The sequence below is a fragment of the Podarcis bocagei genome, assembly GCF_964188305.1.
Source record: "Podarcis bocagei genome assembly, chromosome: 14".
NCBI lineage: Eukaryota > Metazoa > Chordata > Lepidosauria > Squamata > Lacertidae > Podarcis > Podarcis bocagei.
The window spans coordinates 32,483,787-32,505,280 of NC_138139.1; the positions used below are offsets into that span (position 1 = coordinate 32,483,787).

Below are 21,494 nucleotides of genomic sequence, written 5' to 3' on the forward strand. Positions count from 1 at the left end.
ACTATTTCTGGGTTAGCGAAGTCTGTAACCTGAAGCGTATGTAACCCGAGGTACCACTGTAGATTTTTTTTTTTTAATCATACAATAACACAATCCATAAAATAATCCTTAAAAACTGGATAAATGTTACTATGTATCTATATATACTGCTCTGGGCCCCCAAACACCCACTCTAAAGCAGTTAACAGGATTCTAATTACAACCAGCCAATCAAAAGAATATGAAGTAGCAAAATCTCCCACCAATCACACTGAATATGTGTTTGTGAGCTGGATTCATGCTCTAACCACAGACGCAGCTCCCTGCCATTCCACTTCACTCTTGGGAGCCAGGTGAACCCACACGCATGCACCTGCAGCTGCTCCAATCTCTCACCAAGTAGCAAGCCCACCCACAACCCAGGGGAGCCTCCTTGCCCTCGTCACACCCCCTTGGGGCCAACCAACAATGCTGGCACACTAGCGCTGACCCAGCATCGATGGCAGCCGCCCAAGTGCCATTGCAGTATCCTCTGCAAAACTGCAAGAGATTGCCTTTTTCTGAATCCTGAGAAGATTGCCCAGTCACCTTGGGTGATCCCTAAGCAGAGGGAAATCTGTCATTTTCAGCTTCTCATTTTTCCAGTCTTAAATTCAGTTCGCCACATCTGTTTGCGTTGTTAAAAACCCTCCTTAGAATTCATCAGCATTTTAGTGCAAATTCCTCCTAATATACACGTTTTGTATGCAATTTTGCCTAAAGTACACTTGTTTACATAGCAATTTTCCCCCTTTGCATGTTATTTTTTACCAATATATGCATTTTTATGCACACTTTACCTTAGCACATGCATTTTTGTACCCATCACAACTGCACTGCAAAAGTCAGGAAAGCATGTATTTCCAAGGAGGCTGTGTTCTTGCATTGTTTTGCAAAGTGTGAATTTGGCAGGTTCGCTTTTAATTGTCAGTTGGGTCGACTTTCCCCCCCCATCCCTAGCGATCTCCCATCCCTAGAGATCATCACAGACATGTTAATGGAACTCTTTCCCCACCACCCATCATCACCAAATCGCTTGGGCCGTTGGCATAAACACAGCTCTACTTCCAGGAAACATCACCAGCAGGCCCTTTCCCCGAAAGAGAACAGAGCTGTGAGCCACTTGGTTCCGAGAAAGCAAAAGGAGGCCCTAAAGGACACCAAAGATGGGGTGGAGGAGATCGTGCAGCAAAGTCTGTTGATGTTCTTTCCCCTGCAAAAAGGTATCCAGGGACAACAGCAGCCATGAGCTTTTAACAGAACCATTGCATCTAATCTCTTAAGAAGAGAGGAACTGGGACCTGAGGCTTCTAGTTTGTGGACTTTATAAGTTTATGGTTGTTTGGTGGTAAGGGCAAGGAGATCAAGTCCTGCTCAGAGGCACTGCCTCCATTACTAGTTCACATGCCTCTGAAAAACCTATGCCCTGGCTCAAAATAATTCCTCTCCCCAACCCCTCTCTGGACCAAGTTGAACATCTTGCTTTCCTGGGGACCAGACACACTGGCCTATCTCAAATTCGAGAGAAGTGCTTGTTTTCTAAAAACAAGAGGTGAGGGGACTGAAGCCGGACATCATCTTCCCTGACCTGAAAGCCTTCTCCTCCAGCCTCAGATGTTTGAAGGTTCTGCTTGAGTGTTTCCCACTGGCTTCTGGTTGGCCACTGGGAGACCAGGATGTCAGGCAAGTTAGGTCTCCTCTGGCTTGATTCATCAGGCTCTTCTCATGGAATCAGAGTGCCAACCGCTCCAAGACCATCATGAGTGCAAATCATCACAAATGCACACTGAGAAGTCTGAGAAACCTGCATCAATTGTTCCATGTGCACAACTTTGCAATCTCAATTCTCTCTCTCTTTGGCCACCCATGGCATTGCAGGGAGCATTGCACTGTTGATGACCCTCAGGTCCCTTCCATGGTTCTGAGTTGTCAGCACCTGACTACTGCTCAATTTGCCTCTTCCAGCCCCTCAGGGAGCTTCTAAAATACCTCCTGGCTCCCTTCAAACCCGTGGGGAAATCAGCTCTGGTCTATTGGGGCCTTTGGGTTTTCCCCCAGAGCTCCTTTATCAGAAATCCCAATGAGGAGCCGCTCAGAGGTCTTAAATGACCCGCTAATCCCGCATTCGCCAACCCGTTAATGGAATTAAAAGGCCCTTCAGAGAACTTTAAAGCCACCACTTAAATCTGTGGCTTGCTTGAATGCTGCTCTGTTTGTCAGGCAAACGCTTAAACAGTCAGATGTAAAAGATTAAGCTGGGGATCTGCAGAATAAGGAGTACACGAGAGCTTACGCAGTTGCCTGGGTCCTGCCAACATATTCCTAATTAGTTTACAGCTATTTAATATTCTTACAAGCCAGTGAGTGAGTTTGAAAGTTTCTGGCTTATTAATTAATTCCCCGAATAAAGGAAGTTTACATTTTTTTTAAAAACAACAACACTCTTTCTTATTTGGCTAGAGAGAGATTGAGAATTTGAGACCGCCCAGTCCTTTCCAGACCCATTCACCAGGCAGGAACCCAGGGAAGAAAAAAGAGGCAACTGCTCCTCATTTATTCCCCACAACAACCCTGCGAGGTAATGATGGGCCTAAGGGCACCCAGGGAGCTTCATAGCCAAGTGGGATTCGAACCCTGGTCTCCTGGGTCCTAGAATAATATTCTAACCACTGTACTGCACTGGCTCTCACTATCTCATTTGAGTTAGATCAGGGATAAGGGAGTGCCCCTTTGGATAATGAGGTTTTTGTTCCCTATTGCACGCTCAAGATCACTTGATATGTCTCCGTTTTGCATGTGTTCGTTCATAAGTCTCCTACTTCCTGTTTCTCCATCAATCTACAAATTGATATTTTTCAACCCACGTGAAGCACTGTCTCTGAAGCACTTTTGTATTTCACAAACTATGCATCTTTGTACCCATTTTATCTGTGTAAAACATGCACTGAGGCAGGTTTTGAGCCAGAACCTCTTATATGCAATGCCAGCATGATGTAGTGGTCAGAACATCGGACTAGGACCTGGGAAACCAGGGTTCAAATCCCCCACTCTGTCATGAAGCTCACCGGGTGATCTCAGTCACTCGCTCTCAGCCTAACCTCCCTCACAGGGTTGTCGTGAGGGTGAGATGGGGAGGAAAAGAGCCATGTACTCCTCAGAGGAAGGGTGGGATATAAATGCAACAAATACACAATAAATAAACAAAAATCCTGGGCAATGGAAGAAGAGGGTCAAGATGTTGGGGTACCACTTCCATCTCTTTAGAGCCAGCATGAGGACTAACAAGATGATTTTACAGTATTGTTCTTTTGCACCCAGCGGCCTGATCCTGGCCATGGAAACATCACACTGCCAAGTCTTGCACTGAGACATTGGTGCACAATTCCTCAGCAGCAGCCACCCTTTCTGCTGGGAATCTGAAGCTCCTTTGGTCCAGAGACCCACGGTGCTCGCTTGAGTCCCTGGGAACAAACGTGGGGCCCAGCCTAGCCCATCCTGATGCTAATCTTGCCCCCACCTCCCAACCGTTTCCACTTGCTTTGTGTTTCACTAAAAATACAGCTGCAGAGGAAATTTCTGTTGCGGGGTGGATACCTTCCTTCTTGGGAGGGGCTTCCTGCCAACACCCCAACTCAAAAACAACCAGGCGGTTCAAGTTCCTGACCAGAACTCTAATGGGAGGCGGGAGAAGGAGAGGAGGATGCTCTGAGGTCATGCGTATGGCACCGAGCGCACACTTTGATCCCATGCCCGCCCTGGACCCTCCCTCGGTTGCGGGCTTGCGCTTTCTGCAAGAACGCTGGCAGATCCACACTGCAGATTTCAAGCATGTTCAGCGCGCATCTAAAGCACTTCCTCCCAAGGCATAATGGGAACTGCAGTTTAAGGGTGCTGGGAACTGTAGCACGGTGAAGGGAAAACTACAGAGAGAAATGATAACAATAATAAGAATGGTGGTGACAGGCAGGGAGAAGGAAAAGCCAAGGGGGTCAAGGTGCCAAGAAGAGCATTAACATGTTTTACAACAGGGGTGGGGAACCTACGGCCCTCCAAGCTTCTTATCTGGCCCTCGGAACTCTCCCGAAGCCACGCCCCTGCTCCATCCCCTCCTGGAGGATTACTGCCTGCCTGGGACACGTCCTTGAATTCTGATGATGTCTCCTGCTTGCCTGGAGGATGGAAAGCGCAGCGGATGTAGAAACTAGCCCACTGTACAAAGATAAAATTGACACTCATTCCCCTGCCCACTTTTGCCTTTAGCCCTCCCCACTGTGGGCATGTGGCCCCTGGAAGGTTGCCCACAGGAAATTGCGGCCCTCGGGCTGAGAAAACTATCCCCACTGCTGTTCTAGAGTCCAACCCCCCTGCAGTGCAGGAATATGCAGCTGTCCTATAGAAGAATCAAACCTGCAACCTTGGCGTTATCAGCACCAAGCTCTAACCAACTGAGCTACCTACCTGGGACGATAACATGTCTCATTGGTTCTAGCGACAGTTTAAACTGGACTGTGTCAGCAACGTGGCAAGCTCTCAAACAGCCATGAATCTTCCTTGTCCTCTCAGAAAAGCACGCCGTTGAGGCCTGAAATATGCCACTGTGCAATCTTCCCTCGCAATCGGAGCTTCTCTGATAAAAGACTTAAAACGAACCTTTCCTGGGCTGGATATGAATGTTTTGAGTTTTTAAAAGCCAGCCCTGTATAGAATCTGGAAAACGTTTGAGGGGGGTCTGCAGTTCCGTTGCAGAGGACCCTAAATCGGAGCCTCACCAGTTAAAAGTCTGCATGAGAGCAGCCAGGCTCTGCGCCAAAGGCCACAATCCTGCAAGACGTCAGAAATGGATTTTAATTTTAATTTATTTTTTTTTTAAAAAAGAGCAGGTCTATAGTCTTCAGTATAAACCTGAAAGCACAGATACATTTATGTGCTGAACTCTGAGAAGCTAACTAAGGGGGACATATGGATGAAGAAAAGTTACAGCAGACAGAAAATGTTAGTCACTGCCCCTCACCCCAATAAAGCAGAATAAGAGGAGGGTGGGACAAAAATGTAAATATACTTATCTGCCTCATTTTGGCAGGTTGCATAACTGAGATTTCCATGGGGCATATAATTTAATTTATTCCCTTTTTAAAAAAATCATACAGTGATACCTTGGTTTACGAACTTAATCCATTCCGGAAGTCCGTTCTTAAACCAAAGAGTGCTTTCCCATAGCAGCAGGGGACTCAATTTACAAATGGAACACACTCAACAGGAAGCGGAACATGTTCTGCTTCCAAGGCAAAGTTCACAAACCAAAACACCTACTTCCGGGTTTGAAGCATTCTTAATCCAAGCTGTTCATAAACTAAGCTGTTCTTAAACCAAGGTACCACTGTAGTGGGGTACACACTGCCATGAGTTCAACTTTACTCAGGAGAGGGGCTGGTGCTTCCCTTCCCCTTAGCGATCCATTCGCAACATGCGAGAGCGATTTCCACCCACTCCCCTGGAAAACATCACAAGTGGGCTAATTAGTGCTGGGAAGGCTGCAGATCCTGCCCCAGGGTCTCTCTAATAAGGTGTTTCGCAGCAGCTGTAATTTAAGCTTTATAAACCTGACCTGATGGTGACCCTCTCTGTTCGCTGTTGCTTTTTCTCCTTTTCAAAATCCTGCGCAGAGCAAGAGCGGAAGTGTATTTGTAAAGGAGTCAAGGGAACATGACGGCATTCTCAGGAGCTGAGCTACATGCCCTTGCCTGAGGTTATCAGGGCTCCTGGCCTTGGGCTCGTTACAATCCAAAGACACCCATAAAATCAGTAGGGTTCTTGACCGGTTTAAGACGTACCTGGTGCAAGACTGTCTGCCCTTGCCTGGGAGCAAGCCCCATTAAAATATTTATTCATGTGCTCATTTCAAATAATAATCTGCCCATCACCCAAAGGTCCCAGGGCAGAAATGCACACATTTCAGAATCAAATTTAACTATAATATGAAAAGCAGCATTTTTTTAAAAAAACAACTGGATTCAAAATACAAATTAAAACACAGCAGCAACCAAAACCTCAATACACCTCTCTCTTGCACACAAACCCAAAGGCCTATGCAAAGGCCAGGCATATATGGATAGGATCATTCTGTAAATTTAACTGTATTTCAAAGAAGAGCTCACAAATCACTAGTCCACATTGAGGCTGTTTTTTTTTAAAAAAAAAACAAGGCTGCCTGTCTAAACACCACTATGAAAAACCATTTCCAATACAGGAAATTTAAATGAAGAGAGGAATTTTTTTGTCAAGTTTCTCAGCTAGGTAGCAATTCTGACTTGTTTTATTATTGTTGTCATTTATTTCTCCAATTTAATTACATTTGCATAGAACCAAGGTGAGTGATGTCTGATGCAGAAGAAGTTTTGCAAGTTTGGGTAGGAGGAGGGGGAACAATACTTCAAACAAATGTTGGGACTTCAGTTATCCATGTAGTTCCTTCTGCCCACACCCAAACAAATACCCTTTACTCTATCGAGAGCCAATCCAAAACTGTCTGCAAACTTTTGCAAACCTGCTTAGCTTCCCTTCAACCAACTCCAACCAACTGAGCTATCCAGGTTCACAATTATTCAGGACACAGAATCTGGGTTTCGTGGTCGCAGAATTCCCGTTTTGCCTGCCTGTTTTGCTACAAACCACCAAATGGGCACACCTTCCATCTCGCATGCCATGAGGTCGGAATTAATGGAGTTAATATCTTAGCCCCCTTTTCAGCCTAGAGAATCTGCTGATGGCATGACCCCAGGCGCCTGTAAATAGAGCCCTAAAGACACATCTTGACCTCATTTGCCACAGAGTAACTAAGGACCACTTCATTCCCCTAACCCTTCCCCTTCCGCTAATGCCAGATTATCCCTCCCACCACCACACCCCTCCCTGGTGCAAGAAAGCCCAACTAAAAACCTCCCTCTGCTGTGTATTCATCACAGTCCCGACACTCACTCCCAATGTCCAGTCAAAATGCTGCTGGTGCCCCTACCCACCCACCCACCCACCCGGCCAGCCTTTTTGCATTCCTTCAAAGCAAGTCCATCTGCCACCTCCAGCCGAAGAGAAACACAATCAGGCATTTTCAGTGGCTGGGCAAGGGATGGGAGAATCTGACTATTTCAGCCTCTTTCAGCAGCTCATTTCCCCAACCTTAACATCTACACATTTCCATATAAGTTTGGCTAGTCCTCATGAAAATCCGTCATGCATTTCAGTGCCGATCTCTCCCGATATCCACATCATTGTATGCAATTTTTCCCAAAGTACACATTTTTTTGCAATACAATTCCCCCAATACAATGCATTTTTGCATCTTATTTTCACCAAGAGGGGCATTTCTATGCATGCAAGTATACTCATAACTTGGCCGGAAAACTGCTTTGCAAAATCCAGAATTTCAAAGGCCGTCTGCTCTCTGTTTCACGTGTTGTTTCAGAAATTGCAAATTTGGTAGCTTCCTCTTTAAATGCAAACTCAGTCAGGCATGCTGCGCATGCCTTCAAAGTGTGCTCTCATACCACTCTATAACATTCATGGGAACTGTCGTTTGCAATGGGTGCTGGGAACTGCAGCTCTGTGAAGCCAGCGTGTTTGACAAACTACAGCTCCCAGGATTCTTTGAGGGGAGCCATAACTTAAAGTGATGCGAGTGTGCTTTAAGCGGAGAAATATAAATCACGCTTGCGCGTGGCCGCCACCATCCTGGAAAGTCCAGAGCAACCCAGAAACCTCTGGCTGCTCAGAGTTAGACCCACACGACCCTCCGAATGCGCCCGAAATTGGCCTTACCTTCTTCCCACTCTCCGAGCTCAAGCTCTGCTTGTGCCTCTTGAGGTTTCGGTTGCTGAGGTCCAGCTGGGGCTTCCAGGCCTCGCCATTGTTGTCGCTTGCAGTCGGCTTGACCGGCGACACCTCGGGGTTTGCCACGATGCCCGTGCGGGCCATCTCCTCGGTGCAAGTGAGCTGCAGGCTCCGCAGGTACTCGTCGGTCTCTTTGTCCACCACCAGCAAGCGAGTCTCTGCTTCCACAGCCTTGATGCGCTGCACCACCTGGAGAAGGATGGGCAGGAAAGGAAGAAAACAGATATGAGCAGGGACTCCCAGGGGTGGAAACCAAGCAATTACGGCTACAGAATTTCTGCCGAGAGCAAACCGTATGCCTGGTGCGTTGTGTTTATTTATTTGCTGCGTTTATATCCCAGCTTTTTCCTCCAATGAGCTCAAGGTGGCATTCGTGGTTCTCCAGCGAATCCTCACAACAACCCTGTGAGGTAGGTTGGGCTAATCTAGCCTATTAACCAGGCTTCCTCAACCTCGGCCCTCCAGGTGTTTTTGGCCGATAACTCCCACGGTCCCTAGCTAGCAGGACCAGTGGTCCGGGATGATGGGAATTGTAGTCTCGAAACATCTGGAGGGCTGAGGTTGAAGAAGCCTGCTATTAACCAATGGTTACCTTTAACCAATGGATTGAAGGCACGGCAGCACTCGCAACATAGATGCAGGGTTTGTTTGGCTAAATAAAGAAACTTTTTATAAAACTTTTTATAAAAGTATGGAAATGGTTTATTGAATATTTGCAGATAAACTGTAAACAGATAAAAACACTGGCAGAATTATTGTAACAACCTGCAGTTACATAAGAGTATATATTTAAAGAAGATACCATATTTTTTCATGTACAAGACTAGGTTTTTTCCCCTTTAAAAAATGTCAAAAATTAGGGGACATGGATAGTGCCAAGGGTGGACTGTGTATTTTTGAGTACCCAAAAGTAGGGGGCATCTTATACATGGAGATGTCTTATAAACGGAAAAATACAGTAAATAAATGAGTAAGTTGTGTTAATTTGGATATGCAAAAGGTATTAAAAATAAATTTAAAGAACTGCAGAAAGAGGGGGAAGGCAGTCAAGTTTTAAAATGTCAAAATGATTGGAAAATCAATGAAATGTATATATCTGAAAAGTATAATTATTTTTTAAAAAATAGATAAATATACTGATATTTGGAACAAGTTTATACAAAACATAGTATATTAATAGGCATATATGTATTAAGCATAGATAAGAATCATATATCTGTTACCATATATTGTATTATGTTTCTTCTCTTTCTCCCCCCCACCCTTTATTTTGTACAACTGAAAAGCTTTAAAATATTAATTAATTTTAAAAGAAAAAGAAAAAAAGGCTAGGAGGCTGTGACCAGCCCAAGGTCACCCAGCAAGCCCCATGGCCAAATGGGGATTTGAACCTTGGTCACTCCCAGGTCCTGGTCTGACACTCTAACCACTACACCACACTGGCACCATAGTGGAGCAGAGCTGTGATGCATTCACTTTCTGGATTTCAGGACAGAGTGTGGGGAGCAGGGTGGAAAAAAGTGGAGGGGCATGGGACAGACTTGCAGACTCGAAGATTTGGTGGGGTGGTGCAAGGATTGGAGAACTTTCAGCTAACAGAAAAGTATGACTGCAAGACCTACCTAAGATTAATCCACTAAATATTTAGTTGACTCACTAGAAAGAACCAAACTGGTGGACAAGGCAAGTTAAAGGTATGTCTACTGGTTCTTTGAGGTTACTTTGGTTCTGGTGTGTCACTGTAACACCTTCAAGACAAGACAACCAGCTGTGGCATCTCTAGCTTTCATGGGCTGGGGATGATGTCGGCAGATGTGACCTTATCCAAATTCTGTGCTTGCCCAGTGCAGTTATGTAAGTTTCCCTCCCCCCCCCAAGCTATCAAAAACAGTGCGCAGACTGACATGCCACGGACCCATAACTCAAGCTGTAACGCTTTATATCTGTCCTTGACTCAATTTTACTTTGCAACTTTTCCAACCAACTCTCAGGATCCTCTATGCAAGGATTTGGCAGGAAACTTCAGAGTGTATTCAACTGAGGCTGGGGGAGGGGGACAATTTTAGCAAAATCCACAGACAGTCCAGGGTAGTATTTTGGAACAGGATTCTGTAATCTGAGAGGTGCATACCTTCATCTGAGGTACCTCAGGTACCTGCTTTTGACCTTCCTGGAGACATCTGTTTGGCTACAATGGGATGATGCTACACTGGACAGGCCTAACGTCCGGTCCAGCTGATGTTCTTAATTACAGCTAACTGGAACTTCCATGTTCAGAGGAAGTCTACCTGAGTATGCCAGATGCTGAGGCAAACGACCATAGAAGCAGGCTGCTGCCTACATTCTCTGCTTATCTGTTTCCTGAGACCACCTTGCCAGCCTCTGTAGGAAGCAGGATGCTGGGCTAAGTGGGGACTTGCTTGACCTAGCGGGGCTCACAATCTCATGCTACCTTACAGAGATGGTCTTATACTAAGGAAAGATGGAGCAGCATGTTTGGACACTGTTAATGGCAGTAAATTGGGCTAGCTTTGGTACAGAGGAAACCTGTTAGCCAGGTGGCTCAGGAATTTGAAGAAACCAAAAACAAACAAACAGTGCAGTTGTTAAATCAGTGATTGTTGTTAAACCACAGATCAATCATTTTTATTGTTTATGCAGAGAATTATGCAGAAATTATGGTTTAAATATTCTGGTTGTTTGCCATAATAAACATTGATTGATTGATTGATTGATTGATTGATTGATCGATTCAGTGATTGAAATTGGTACCCTTTTGAAAAGATCAGTCCTCTGTCTGGATACAAAGTGGCATCCAATGGTACCCAAAAATAGCTAAAACCCTGCTCCTTGATCTCAGGGGCCAACATGCAAAATCTGCTCACTGTATCTTAAGAATGTTTCCAAATGCATAAAAGAACAGATGGACAAACAGCTTTCCAAAATTCATAGCAGATGGCACAGTGTTAAAATCTATGAAAGTTAAGCAAATATTAGAGAGAACAGCCTTCCCCAACCTGGTGCCCTCAATGACTGCATGAAACTGGGGGTGATGTGAGTTGCTGTAGCCCAAAACATCTGGGGGGCACTAGGCTGGGGAAGGCGGAAACTGGGGGAAAGCTGTGCAGGATTACCTCTTGCAAGCATGTACCTGCCCACGTGCTAAGAGATCATCCCAGGAGGCCCCTTAGGCAATTAGTAACCAGAGAGAGAGGGTCCATTTCCCCTATGCTGCTCTGCTCATTGAATGCTTTTCCCAGCTGTGCAAAAGCATGACAGGCAGACCAGCAGAGACTGCCAGGGGCCCTGCCTGCATGGTCAAGAGGTGCGATGGCAGCCCGTGCCAGCCATTTGCTCCTGCATTTGCCCACATGCAGCTTCTCAGAGAGGACACTGTCCAGTCACCAAGGTACCAAATGACAAACGATGCTGAGGACCTAAGTGCCTCTTCATTCATCTACCCTGAACACAAGGTTACGCAGCCAGTCTCTGTGGATGACAGAATGCCCACGGTGTGAAATTTACAGAGTGCAGCCCATCTTAAAATGAACTAACTAAACTGAGCCAGGGAGCTGGAAAATCCTTCCTGCCTGCAATCTCCAGAGTCAATGAGCCAGGCACTGCCAATCATACGCTTGCTGGAAGAGCAATGATGCGAGTGCCAGCCAGGCCTTCTGCTCCCTTTCAGAGCCACTTTGCATCAGCCACCTGGTGACACATACCATTTATGGCCCCAGAGAAGTAGGGGGTAGGAATGACCTATTCGCCTCTTCTTCCAGTTTGCAAAAGTTCCGTTGCTTGTTCACCTAAGGACACCTCTTGCTTACTGCAGCCGACCCAGGCGAGCAGTTACTTCCAAGCCTGCATTCATCTACCAATATGAAAATTTCCACAGAGGCATTCATGCTTTATGCTTTGTGCAACTAATTCACCTGAGCTAGAGGGTTAGAGAAGAACGTTGCCAATCCAGCTCGACTCCTACATGCACAAACGACAGGAAACCCCCGTGGCTTGAAAACAAAACAAAACAAATCCTAAAACCTGATTTCCGACGCAGATTCCAGCCTGCTCATTCCTTCCCATTAAGACGGCCTCCGAGCTCAATCGCAGAGCAAGTAAATGTTTCAATTGTGCAGCAATTGCAATGAAGGATCAGAAGGAAGGCAGAGCTATTCAAGGAGCTTTGCAAAAACACAAGCAATACACATAGCAGGCCAAGGGAAGTGAACAGAAGCCAGGACCACAGAGTAAGGCTGTGGCAGAGGTGGGTCAAAGACAAAGGCCTCCACACTCCTGGAAGCAACTGGGCTTTGGCGGGAGTAAGTTCCTCAGCAAAGCAAGGGAAGCTGGTCATTTTTGTGATGCAAGAGAGCAGCTGATCACCTCTCAGATCCTCTTTGGGGCTTGATTTGATTGCTTGTTTCTTTGTATGCCACCCTATACCCTTGGATCTCAGGGCAGTTCACAACATAAGATCACAATACAGAAATCAGAAAATACATAACAATAGCCCCCCCCCCAAAAGACAACCCAATAACCTTCTCTTCCACAACACATTTTAAAAGGGCATAAATACAAGTTCTAATTACCGGTATTTTGGTATCTACACTCAGAGCAAGGCATAGCTACTCTCTCCAGCAGAAAGACTCTCCTACAAACATTCCCATTCACCCCATCACTGCCACTGTCACCTCTGATCTCTGACTGTCCACTGACTTCTCACTTCTCACTTCTACAGCTTCAGACGTGGTTGCCTGACCATATTGTCTTGCCTGACGCTGTTGCTGTCTAATAGCAACAGGGAGCATCCCTCGGTACCAAGGGAAATGTACAAGGTAAGCCACACCACAATCATTTCATAGAAATCACTTAGAAAGTGCCTGCACACTTTACTCCATAACTTTCTTTCTAGGAGGGCTGGAGACCTTTTTTAACTAGATAAGAAAGGAAAGAAAGCTCAGAATCTGGGGCACCTGCCCAGAGGCACCCATGGGTGCCATGGCGCAAGCGGGTGCTAGGTTGGCGACCCCTATTGTACAACATGGCGGCTCATCTGCTGTGATCTATCCTGTTTGCATTTTTGTGATGACCTATGTTTTCCAGCAAATAAGTCTGACCAACTGAATGCAGGTATTTCATACAGTGCGAAGTTACCACTTCTTGAATCCTGAACCAAGTGGATCTAGATAATCCCAAGAGTTGGTGCCCAAGTCAGCTGAATGTTGATCCAATGCTGACTGTTGGAAGATTCAGGACAGTTTCAAAAAAGTACTTCTCTGCACAGTTAGCATTGTTAAACTGTGGAATTTGCTCCCAGAAGATACAATGGCGGCCATAAACTTGGATGGCTTCGAAAGAGGACTGGACAAATTCATAGCAGGCTCTTCTTAGGTTATTCTGTCAGAAACTAATTTCACTTGAGAGCCAGGCTTGGCAAGGAAGGTGAGGACACAGCCAACACCCTACTGTCCTGCTGCAACATCTCATTTCCACAGACACTGCTCATCTACATCCAACTTGTGCTCTCCTTGGCTTGGTAACCGAGAGGCAAAATGGTGCCAAACAGGGAGTGGGGCAGATTTTGCCCAGAGACCGCCGGGTGCCAACCCCAAAACTAACATTTTGAGATTCTCTCTCTACTCACTCACGCTGTGCTAAGCGTCACCAACCTGGTGCTTGCAGATGTTGCTGGACTACAACAGATTAAGTCAGACAACAGCTGGAAGCCGCCAAGCTGGTGCCGGCTGCTCTCTACACCATTCACAATTCACCACAGTACTTAGCTGCCTTTCTGTCTAAGCCAAAAAAAGTCCTACAGGATAAAATCTCTGTTTATAAGAGCAAATACTTAGCCTAAAAACCTCAGTTGCTATCACTGCTCTTTTTCTATACTCTCCCTAGCTTCACGATATGCATTCCAAGAAGGAGTGACCATGACTGCATGTGAAATTTTCATTTTATTTCCTTTTTCTCTTTATTTTATGTTCCTTTGTTTTCTTATTTTTGCTTCCGTTCCTTTTTAGATTAGATTTCAAAAGCATTTCTTTTATTCTGGAGTATTATAAAAAGATACTTTGTACTGGGTATGAACTTTTGCATATCTTTGGACAAGCATCAACAAAAATTGTTATTGGAACAAAATTGCAAACAAAATTGCCTGCCCAGCTTAATTCTTTTGGATCACCACGATGATCCAGAGCTCAAGCCTCAGGCATTCACTAGAGCACCAATCTCAAGAGACACAGAGTGGTCCTGGGGGGGGGGTATATTTGTCAAAAGGGACACTGTGGCACCCAGCTTGGCAGATCCAAAACATCCATCCAGAGAACAAGTCGTGGCAACCAAATAGATAGAGTGAGTGTCAGGCACCCGTACGAAGGGTCGCTTAAAGCCTCTTCTGAGTAGGGTTGGGAAAGCCTCCCTTCCAGAAAACTTGAAGAGCCACTGCCAGTAAGTGTAGGCAATACTGAGCTAAAGGTGTGACTCATTATAAGGCAGCTTCCCACATTCTCAGATCTTTGGGGAAGGGCTGCAGGTCAGTGCTGTCCACACTGACTGCCAGAGGCTCTCCAGGGTTGCAGACAGGGACATGCCCAACCTAACCTGGAAATGCCATTGTTGAGGATTGTACCCCAGGACCTTCTGCATGCAAAGCAGGTACTCTGCCACTGAGCTATCCCACTTGATCAATAGTCTGACTTGGCGTGAGCTTCCTACATTCCAACATTACGTTCCAACATTACCTAAGGTGTTGGGCTTGCACGCCTGAAAACATTTGCAGCCGCAAGAACCTTACAGGCTTCCAGGAACCTGTATCTGCTGCAGCACCTACACAAGTACACATAACTAAGAATTCCTTAGGAGGTCCACAACCATGTCCACTTTGCATACATAAGGTTCCAGGTTCAATCCCCAACATCTCCGGGTAGGGCTGGGAGAGAACCCTCCTTGAAAGCCTGGAGAGCTGCTGCCAATCATTACAGACAACACTATGCGAGACGGACCCAATGGACTGACTCAGTACAAGGCAGCTTCCTAACTGTAAACCCTGAGAGCCAGGGCAGGAAAGGGGCACTGAAGGTGGGCCCCTCCTTCGCACATATCTACCAGCAAGAGCAAGCAAGCTGGTTTGGAAGCCCTTATCAGGCAGTCCCAGAGCAGCAGGAGGATGGGAACAGTCCTTTTGGCTCCTATCTTGGTGGCCTGCCTTCACCTCTGCTCCCCCAAAAGGGCATTTCCCCTCAATCTGGCACTCCAAGTCCACCCCAGCCCCATCCAGAAGTCAGCAGGTTGGATCAGGCTAAGAGTCCCTAGCCCACAGCTTTGGACACCTCTAAGGTCTCCGAAGGTGCCAGCCATCTCCCGCTCTTTGCCCCCAGGGGGCTGTCGTCATTTAGAGGTAGACTGCGTGGCCTCAGGAGGTTCCATCGGGCCACCACATAGACGGTTGCCAGCATCGATCGATTCCGTTGATTGACGCCCTGCTTTTAATTAATTGATGCCCTGCTTTTAACTAATTGACACCTCTTCTCCCAAACCCTGTTGTTAAACTAAAACAGATGCCAGTTTAGGAGTCAGAAGTGCCTTGCCAGGTCGTGGCAAGGAAGGTCCACCCAGGCCTCCTTGGGGAAGCCCCACCTGAGCCCTCTGGTGTCGCAGGTGCTCAGCAACGGTAGACTGCGCCTGAGCCTGGAGGCTCACCGTCACCCCTACCAGCACCGGCAGACTGCGGCTGAGCCTTGGGGCTTCCTGACGACCCCCACCCCGAGCGCCCACCGTCTCCCCGGACCTGGTGGTGCGTCTCCTTCTCGACGTTGAGCCCGTTGACTTCGACGACGCGGTCCCCGGCGCGCAGCCCGGCCGCCTCGGCCGGCGAGTCGGGCTCCACTTTGCGGATGAACTGGCCGCTCTTGCCCTTCTCGCCGTGCAGGTGGAAGCCGTAGCCGTTGTCGCCCTTCAGCATGTGGCAGAGGCGCGGCTGCAGAGGTGGCGGCGGCGGCTGCTGGCGAGCGCGGCTCCCGGGGGGGCCTCCCGCCCCGGCTGCGGCCGCCGACGCCGCCCCGGCCGCCTCGGCGTCCTGCTCCTTGGCCATGGCCGGCCGGCCAGCCCGCAGCCTGTGCAGCAGCAACCGCGGCAGCAGCGCCCGAGCCGCCTCCTCCTGCGCCCCAGGCGCTTCCGACGGTCGGAGAGCGGCGAGGGGGCGGCCCTTAGGGGGGCGTCGCCGCCGCTGGGCCGCCCCGAGGGACCATCCCGACCCTCCCGCCTGCGCCCGCGACGACGACGACCAGGCGCCCGGCCCTGGAAGCTGCGGCGGCGGCGCACCGATGGACCAGCTAGCGAGCGGACGGCGCCCCCCTGAGCGCTCGCAGGCCGAAGGCGCAGCTGCGCCCTCCCGCCTCCTCCAGGCTGCAACCCGGAACCTTCCAGAGATGGGGAGGGAGGGGGTCCCCCCTTCTTCTTCCTCCTGCAGTAACCTCTCTCTTCCCCCCGAGGGCAGCCTGGGCAAAGGACCCCCAGATGCCGGCGGGGTCAGGAGAAGCGGCTGGGTTAGAACCTTTGATGCTGGGATGAATTAAAAGGGGCGGCGGAGTTGGTTGGGGCAAGGCAGCCCTTCTCCCCGGACCCCCAACCAGTTTTTCGAAGGCCGGCCTCGGGACTCCGGGTGAAGCAGCCGCCCAGCAGAAAGGGGAGCAAAGCTTGCCTCTGGCCTCGTGCAAAGCGCCATCCCCGTCTTTTCGCAGCCACCCTTTTGAGATGCGAGGCGGGGAGTATTCGGAGCAGGAAGGATTCCTAGGCAGGGCTGGATCTTTAAGAGTTTGGGGGCGCAAAAATGTACCGGGAAGAAAGAGGGGGGAAGGGGGTGCTGCTTTTGCCAAGATGGTGCCCTCCTCATGTTGTTGGACTGCTATTCCCATCAGCCAGGAATGATGGGAGTTATAGTTGAAAACACTTGGACCGCACTGGATAGAAAGGGGAGAGTGAGCCTACGCTTACTCCGCATTTGCTTCATTGGCATGCAGTGGGAACGGGACTGAGTTAGGCATGTGCCTTTGCCAACCTTCGGTGCCCTCCAGCTGTTTGGGACTACAACTCCCATCAACCCCAAAGAAGCACAGTCTTAGGATGCTGGGGCTGATGGGAGTTGTAGTCCAAAACTGCTTCAGAGTGCCAGGTCAGCTACTGCTGGTATACAGGATTGGAGGTATCCCCTTCATGTTTCCAAGATTCACTTCACTTGTTGATTATTACAGCCACTGCATTCTAAAATAATAGTGCCTGACATCTGTCTCATATTCAAAGGGTTTCACATTTTATTTTCTTGCTTACTAGATTTAAATAAGGCCACACAACAGGATTGTTCTCTGGCAACACACAGATAAGATAAAACACAGTTTAAATGTACTATACTATAAAAATTACAGTTTACAGCAGAAAAGGGAATAGAAATACAACTAAAAGTATACAGTATATAAGCATTGCTGCTGGGAGCGGAGCTGAGAGAGACTTGCCTTAAGGGAGGGCGCCTGAAATAGCCAAGATTTGAACCCAGATCATCCTGATTTGCAGGCCAAGTCATTATGCATTTAGTAGGATTCCACCAATTTGGTTTTCAAAAGTTAATTCGTTTTGTTGGTCTTTTTAAAAGTGCATTTATCTAGCACACATTTGCAAGAGATGTGTGGAGAGACAAGGTTTTTAAATGATTACTAGTCATGGCTATGTAGTAACAACAACAACAAAATTTATTTCTTATACCCTGCCCATCTGTGTGGGTTGCCCCAGCCACTCTGTGCAGCTTTCAACAAAATTACAGGAAAAGCAACAACGACATCAAACATGAAGAGCTTCCCGAAACAGGAACATAAGAGGAAGTTGCTGGATCAGGCCAGTGGCCCATCTAGCCCAGCTTCCTGTTCCCACAGTGGACAACCAAGTGCCCCAGTGGATTAGGACACAATAGCCCTCTCCCCTCCCATGGTTTCCAGCAACTGGTATTCAGAAACATTACTGCCTCTGACTGTGGAGGCAGCGCATAGCCCTTGTGGCTAGTAGCCATCGATAGCCCTCTCCTCTGTGAATTTCTCTAACCCCCTCTTAAAGTCACCCACGTAGTTGCCCATCATTTGCTCCTGAAGGAGCAAGTTCCAATGTTCAACTAGACACTGTGTGAACAAACCCTTTTAACTGCCCTGAATCATTGGATGTCCACTAGTTCCTGTGTTAAGACAGAGGGAAAGAAACTTCTCTGTCCACTATCGCCATGCCTCCGCTACTAGAGGCATCATGCATCTGAATACCAGCTGCTGGTTTAATTATTATTTATTTATTTATTTATTTATTTATACCCCGCCCATCTGGCTGGGTTTCCCCAGCCACTCTGGGTGGCATCCAACACAATATTAAAATACAGTAATACATCAAACATTAAAAGCTTCCCTAAACAGGGATCCAGTGGGGCACTTCATTTCAGAAGGGGATTAGACCAATCAATAGAGGATGAGGCTACATCTGTGGCTGCTGCTTGCCACAGTGCTATATAGGGCATCTCCAGTTCACAGGGCAGGATGGCATCATCGGGGGTTGCTGCTGGTACTATGAATGGAGAGAGTCACTGCTGAGCTCAGGATTTGCTCGACTGTTTCCCATGGGCATCAGGTTGGCAGCTTTGGGAACAGGATGCTGGACTAGCTGGGCTTTTGGCCTGATCCAGCAAACAGGCTATTCTGATGTTCTTACATTTCCCCTATATACACCACCAGGACTCTACAAAGACCTGAGGAACGAGATCATCACCCCATTCATAGTAACCATCTCAGGGTGCTCAACCACTGCCACAATGCCCTTTCTTCTATCAGATCAAAATAAGCAGATAACAGCAAAGGTTGCTAGGCTCATAGCAGGGGCAATCAGAATAAGGGCCACTAACTGACTGCTGATCCAGGACTTTAAATTGTGCTTTTATATCAAATTTCCTTTTCTACATATACTGTAATGTTTTACTGTTGCTATGGCCATTGGCTAACGCGAATAAAGTTTTATCTCTCTCTCTATGCACCACCAGGACCCCATTGGCTGCATAAAGAGCCCTGGCGCAGCAGCAGAGTGCATGCAGGAGTTCACAGGCTCAAGCCTAGGATGTGACTGGTTGATTTATCTTGTTTAAAACTGTTTTAGATCCCCCTTCAGCCTTACAGGTACCAGGAATGACCAAGTCATCACGCCATAAGTTGAGTGGTCTTGTTCATTTGTCCCATTAATTTCAAGGGGTACAGTAGTACCTCAGGTTACGTACGCTTCAGGTTACATGCGCTTCAGGTTACAGACTCCACTAACCCAGAAATAGTGCTTCAGGTTAAGAACTTTACTTCAGGATGAGAACAGAAATTGTGCTCCGGCAGCGCGGCGGCAGCAGGAGGCCCCATTAGCTAAAGTGGTGCTTCAGGTTAAGAACAGTTTCAGGTTAAGTACGGACCTCCGGAACTAATTAAGTACTTAACCCGAGGTACCACTGTATTTCATAAGAGAACATGGAGCTGGTGGGGGGGTCCATGTTGATTAGTTCAGCGGGAAGGATGCCATTTGGGATTTCCCCTGCCGCCATAACTTTGGGGCTTCCTCAAAAAAAGGAGTAACCCCTGAATCATCTCAAAAGGGCACTTGAAATGGGCAGCCTCTCCTCTCCTTTCTGAAGCAGCCTTGACATATTCTAGCTGACTTAGAATCAGACCAACAGTCCATCTAGCTCACTCAGTATTGCCAACACTGGCTGGCAGCATCTCTCCAGGGTTTCACACAGGGAGTCTCTCCCAGCCCTAACTGGAGATGCTGGGAATTGAACATATGTTTTAACCCTCCCCTTCAGAGTGAAGGTTTCCCAAATCTTTCCTGCCTCCGCAAAGGGCTACCTGCAGAAAATTTGCTTTTGTTCACAAAAGGAACATAATGGCAACAAAATTAGCGCTTGCAAGAGGTTCCCTGCCGCTTTGCCTTTGAATGTTCTGCAATTTTGAGTCAGGGAAAAGGCACCACCTTTTCAGAGTACGGCCACGGCTGGGTTTCCTGCCATTTTCCTTCTCCTGGAGTTGGTGTTTGGTGTTTTTGCTTGCTGCGCTGGGGGGCAGGGGGGACACACACAAGGAGGCGGCTTCAAGCACACCTCAAAAAAGCCTCACAGAAGCAAATGAGGCTTCTTGGTTTGGTTATCATTAGGGCCACCGGGACACCACATGGCCTCTGACTAATACCATGGACTTAATGCAGAAGAGATTTACTGGGAAGAGTTGAGGACCCCACTGAGCAAAAGGCTGAAGGCCATGGAGGATAATCCGTTTTAAGAGAGCCACAGCTCAGGGGCAGAAAGAGAGAGAAACCGGATTCCTCATGCCGGAGCATTCTTGTTGCAAAGCTGGGAGATCGTTTCACGCATGAAGAAAATGAAAGCCAGTTTTTCCGGCTTTTTAAAACCGTGCTGTGAAATGTCACCTTGTCAGGCCACCGCTGCATACCCATGGTTGACAGCTAGGCTGAGACAAAAAGGTGGGTCAACTCTCAGCTTGAAAGCCATCCCCTGGGTCAGCCTCATCCAACTTGAGACGTAACAAGGGCAAATATCAATGAAGTATGCCTGTCTATTAAGTGCTCAAGAACCGCCCCCGCCCCCAGTTTTTTCTGCATGCCAGGAAGAAGAAGCAGCAGCAGCAGTGATAGAAGGTCCCAGGTTCTTTGCTCAGCATCTCCTGGTATGGCTGGGGAAAGCCACTGCCGGTCAGTGTTGACCATACTGATCTAGATGGATCAATGCCTCGTTTCAAGGAAGGTTCCTCTGCTCCAGCTTCCTATGCAGGGAGCCAGTGTGGCGAAATGGTTAGAGTGCTTGACTATGACCTGGGAGACCAGGGTTTGAAACCCCACTCTGCCAGGTGACTCAACAAAGGCAGGTGGTGTTGTGGCATCTGAATATAGACTGCATTTTTAATCAAGGCATATATTGGCTTATATCTTGATCAGGTTCCTAAATTAAATGGGCTTAGATTTTCAAATGTTATGCCAGGCAGAAGACCAACTGCCTAAGTACTTTGGCAAGATGTTTATCCTTCTGGAAAAGAGGGCCCCTTTGGTTTATTGGTTTATTGCGGTCATAAAAAGGCTGAGAAGCAGGTCACTAACCTTGCATGCTGTAGAGTACAACTAAGTTGTAAAAGTGGTAGGTAAACAGTAAAATAAAACCATGTGCCTTAAACTTGAGCTACAGGACAAAAGGCCAAGGGTACATGGAAAACAAAGGCAACTGGCTTGGCTGGGGAAAAAGAAGCTTCTTCCTATTTTATTTTGAGGCTGTAAACTGGTCCATCCTTTCCTTTGAGAAGGCTTATCCTTCTTAAAAGGCTACCTATGTTATGTACTAAATATTTGCTTAAATGTAATTATGCAAAGGATTTAACAAATGCTAGAAGAGTTGTATTTATCCTGGAATTAAGTCAGCCAGCAGTTTAGCCCCCCTGCTAGACAGGAAGACGCCATCAAATGTTCTCCTGATATATTAGCTGTCAAACATTTGTTTAGAAACCTTCAAATGAAGGAGATCTTTCAAT

At 47.5% G+C, this 21,494-nt stretch overlaps 1 protein-coding gene across 2 annotated transcripts in view; it reads right to left on the reverse strand.

The window, feature by feature from the left end:
* NHERF2 (NHERF family PDZ scaffold protein 2) overlaps positions 1 to 16,129 on the reverse strand; it is a 66,124-nt gene extending 49,995 nt beyond the window's left edge. Inside the window, exons 1-2 of one of the 2 annotated variants that reach the window (XM_081170920.1) lie at positions 15,692 to 16,129; positions 7,831 to 8,091 (exon numbers count right to left, since the gene is read on the reverse strand). In XM_081170920.1, the coding sequence (XP_081027046.1) occupies positions 7,831 to 8,091; positions 15,692 to 15,994 (564 nt within the window). In that variant the 5' untranslated portion in view covers positions 15,995 to 16,129. The remainder of the gene's footprint in view (positions 1 to 7,830; positions 8,092 to 15,691) is intronic. The other variant, XM_081170919.1, reaches the window with a different exon arrangement.
* Between the last annotated feature and the right edge of the window lie 5,365 nt (positions 16,130 to 21,494).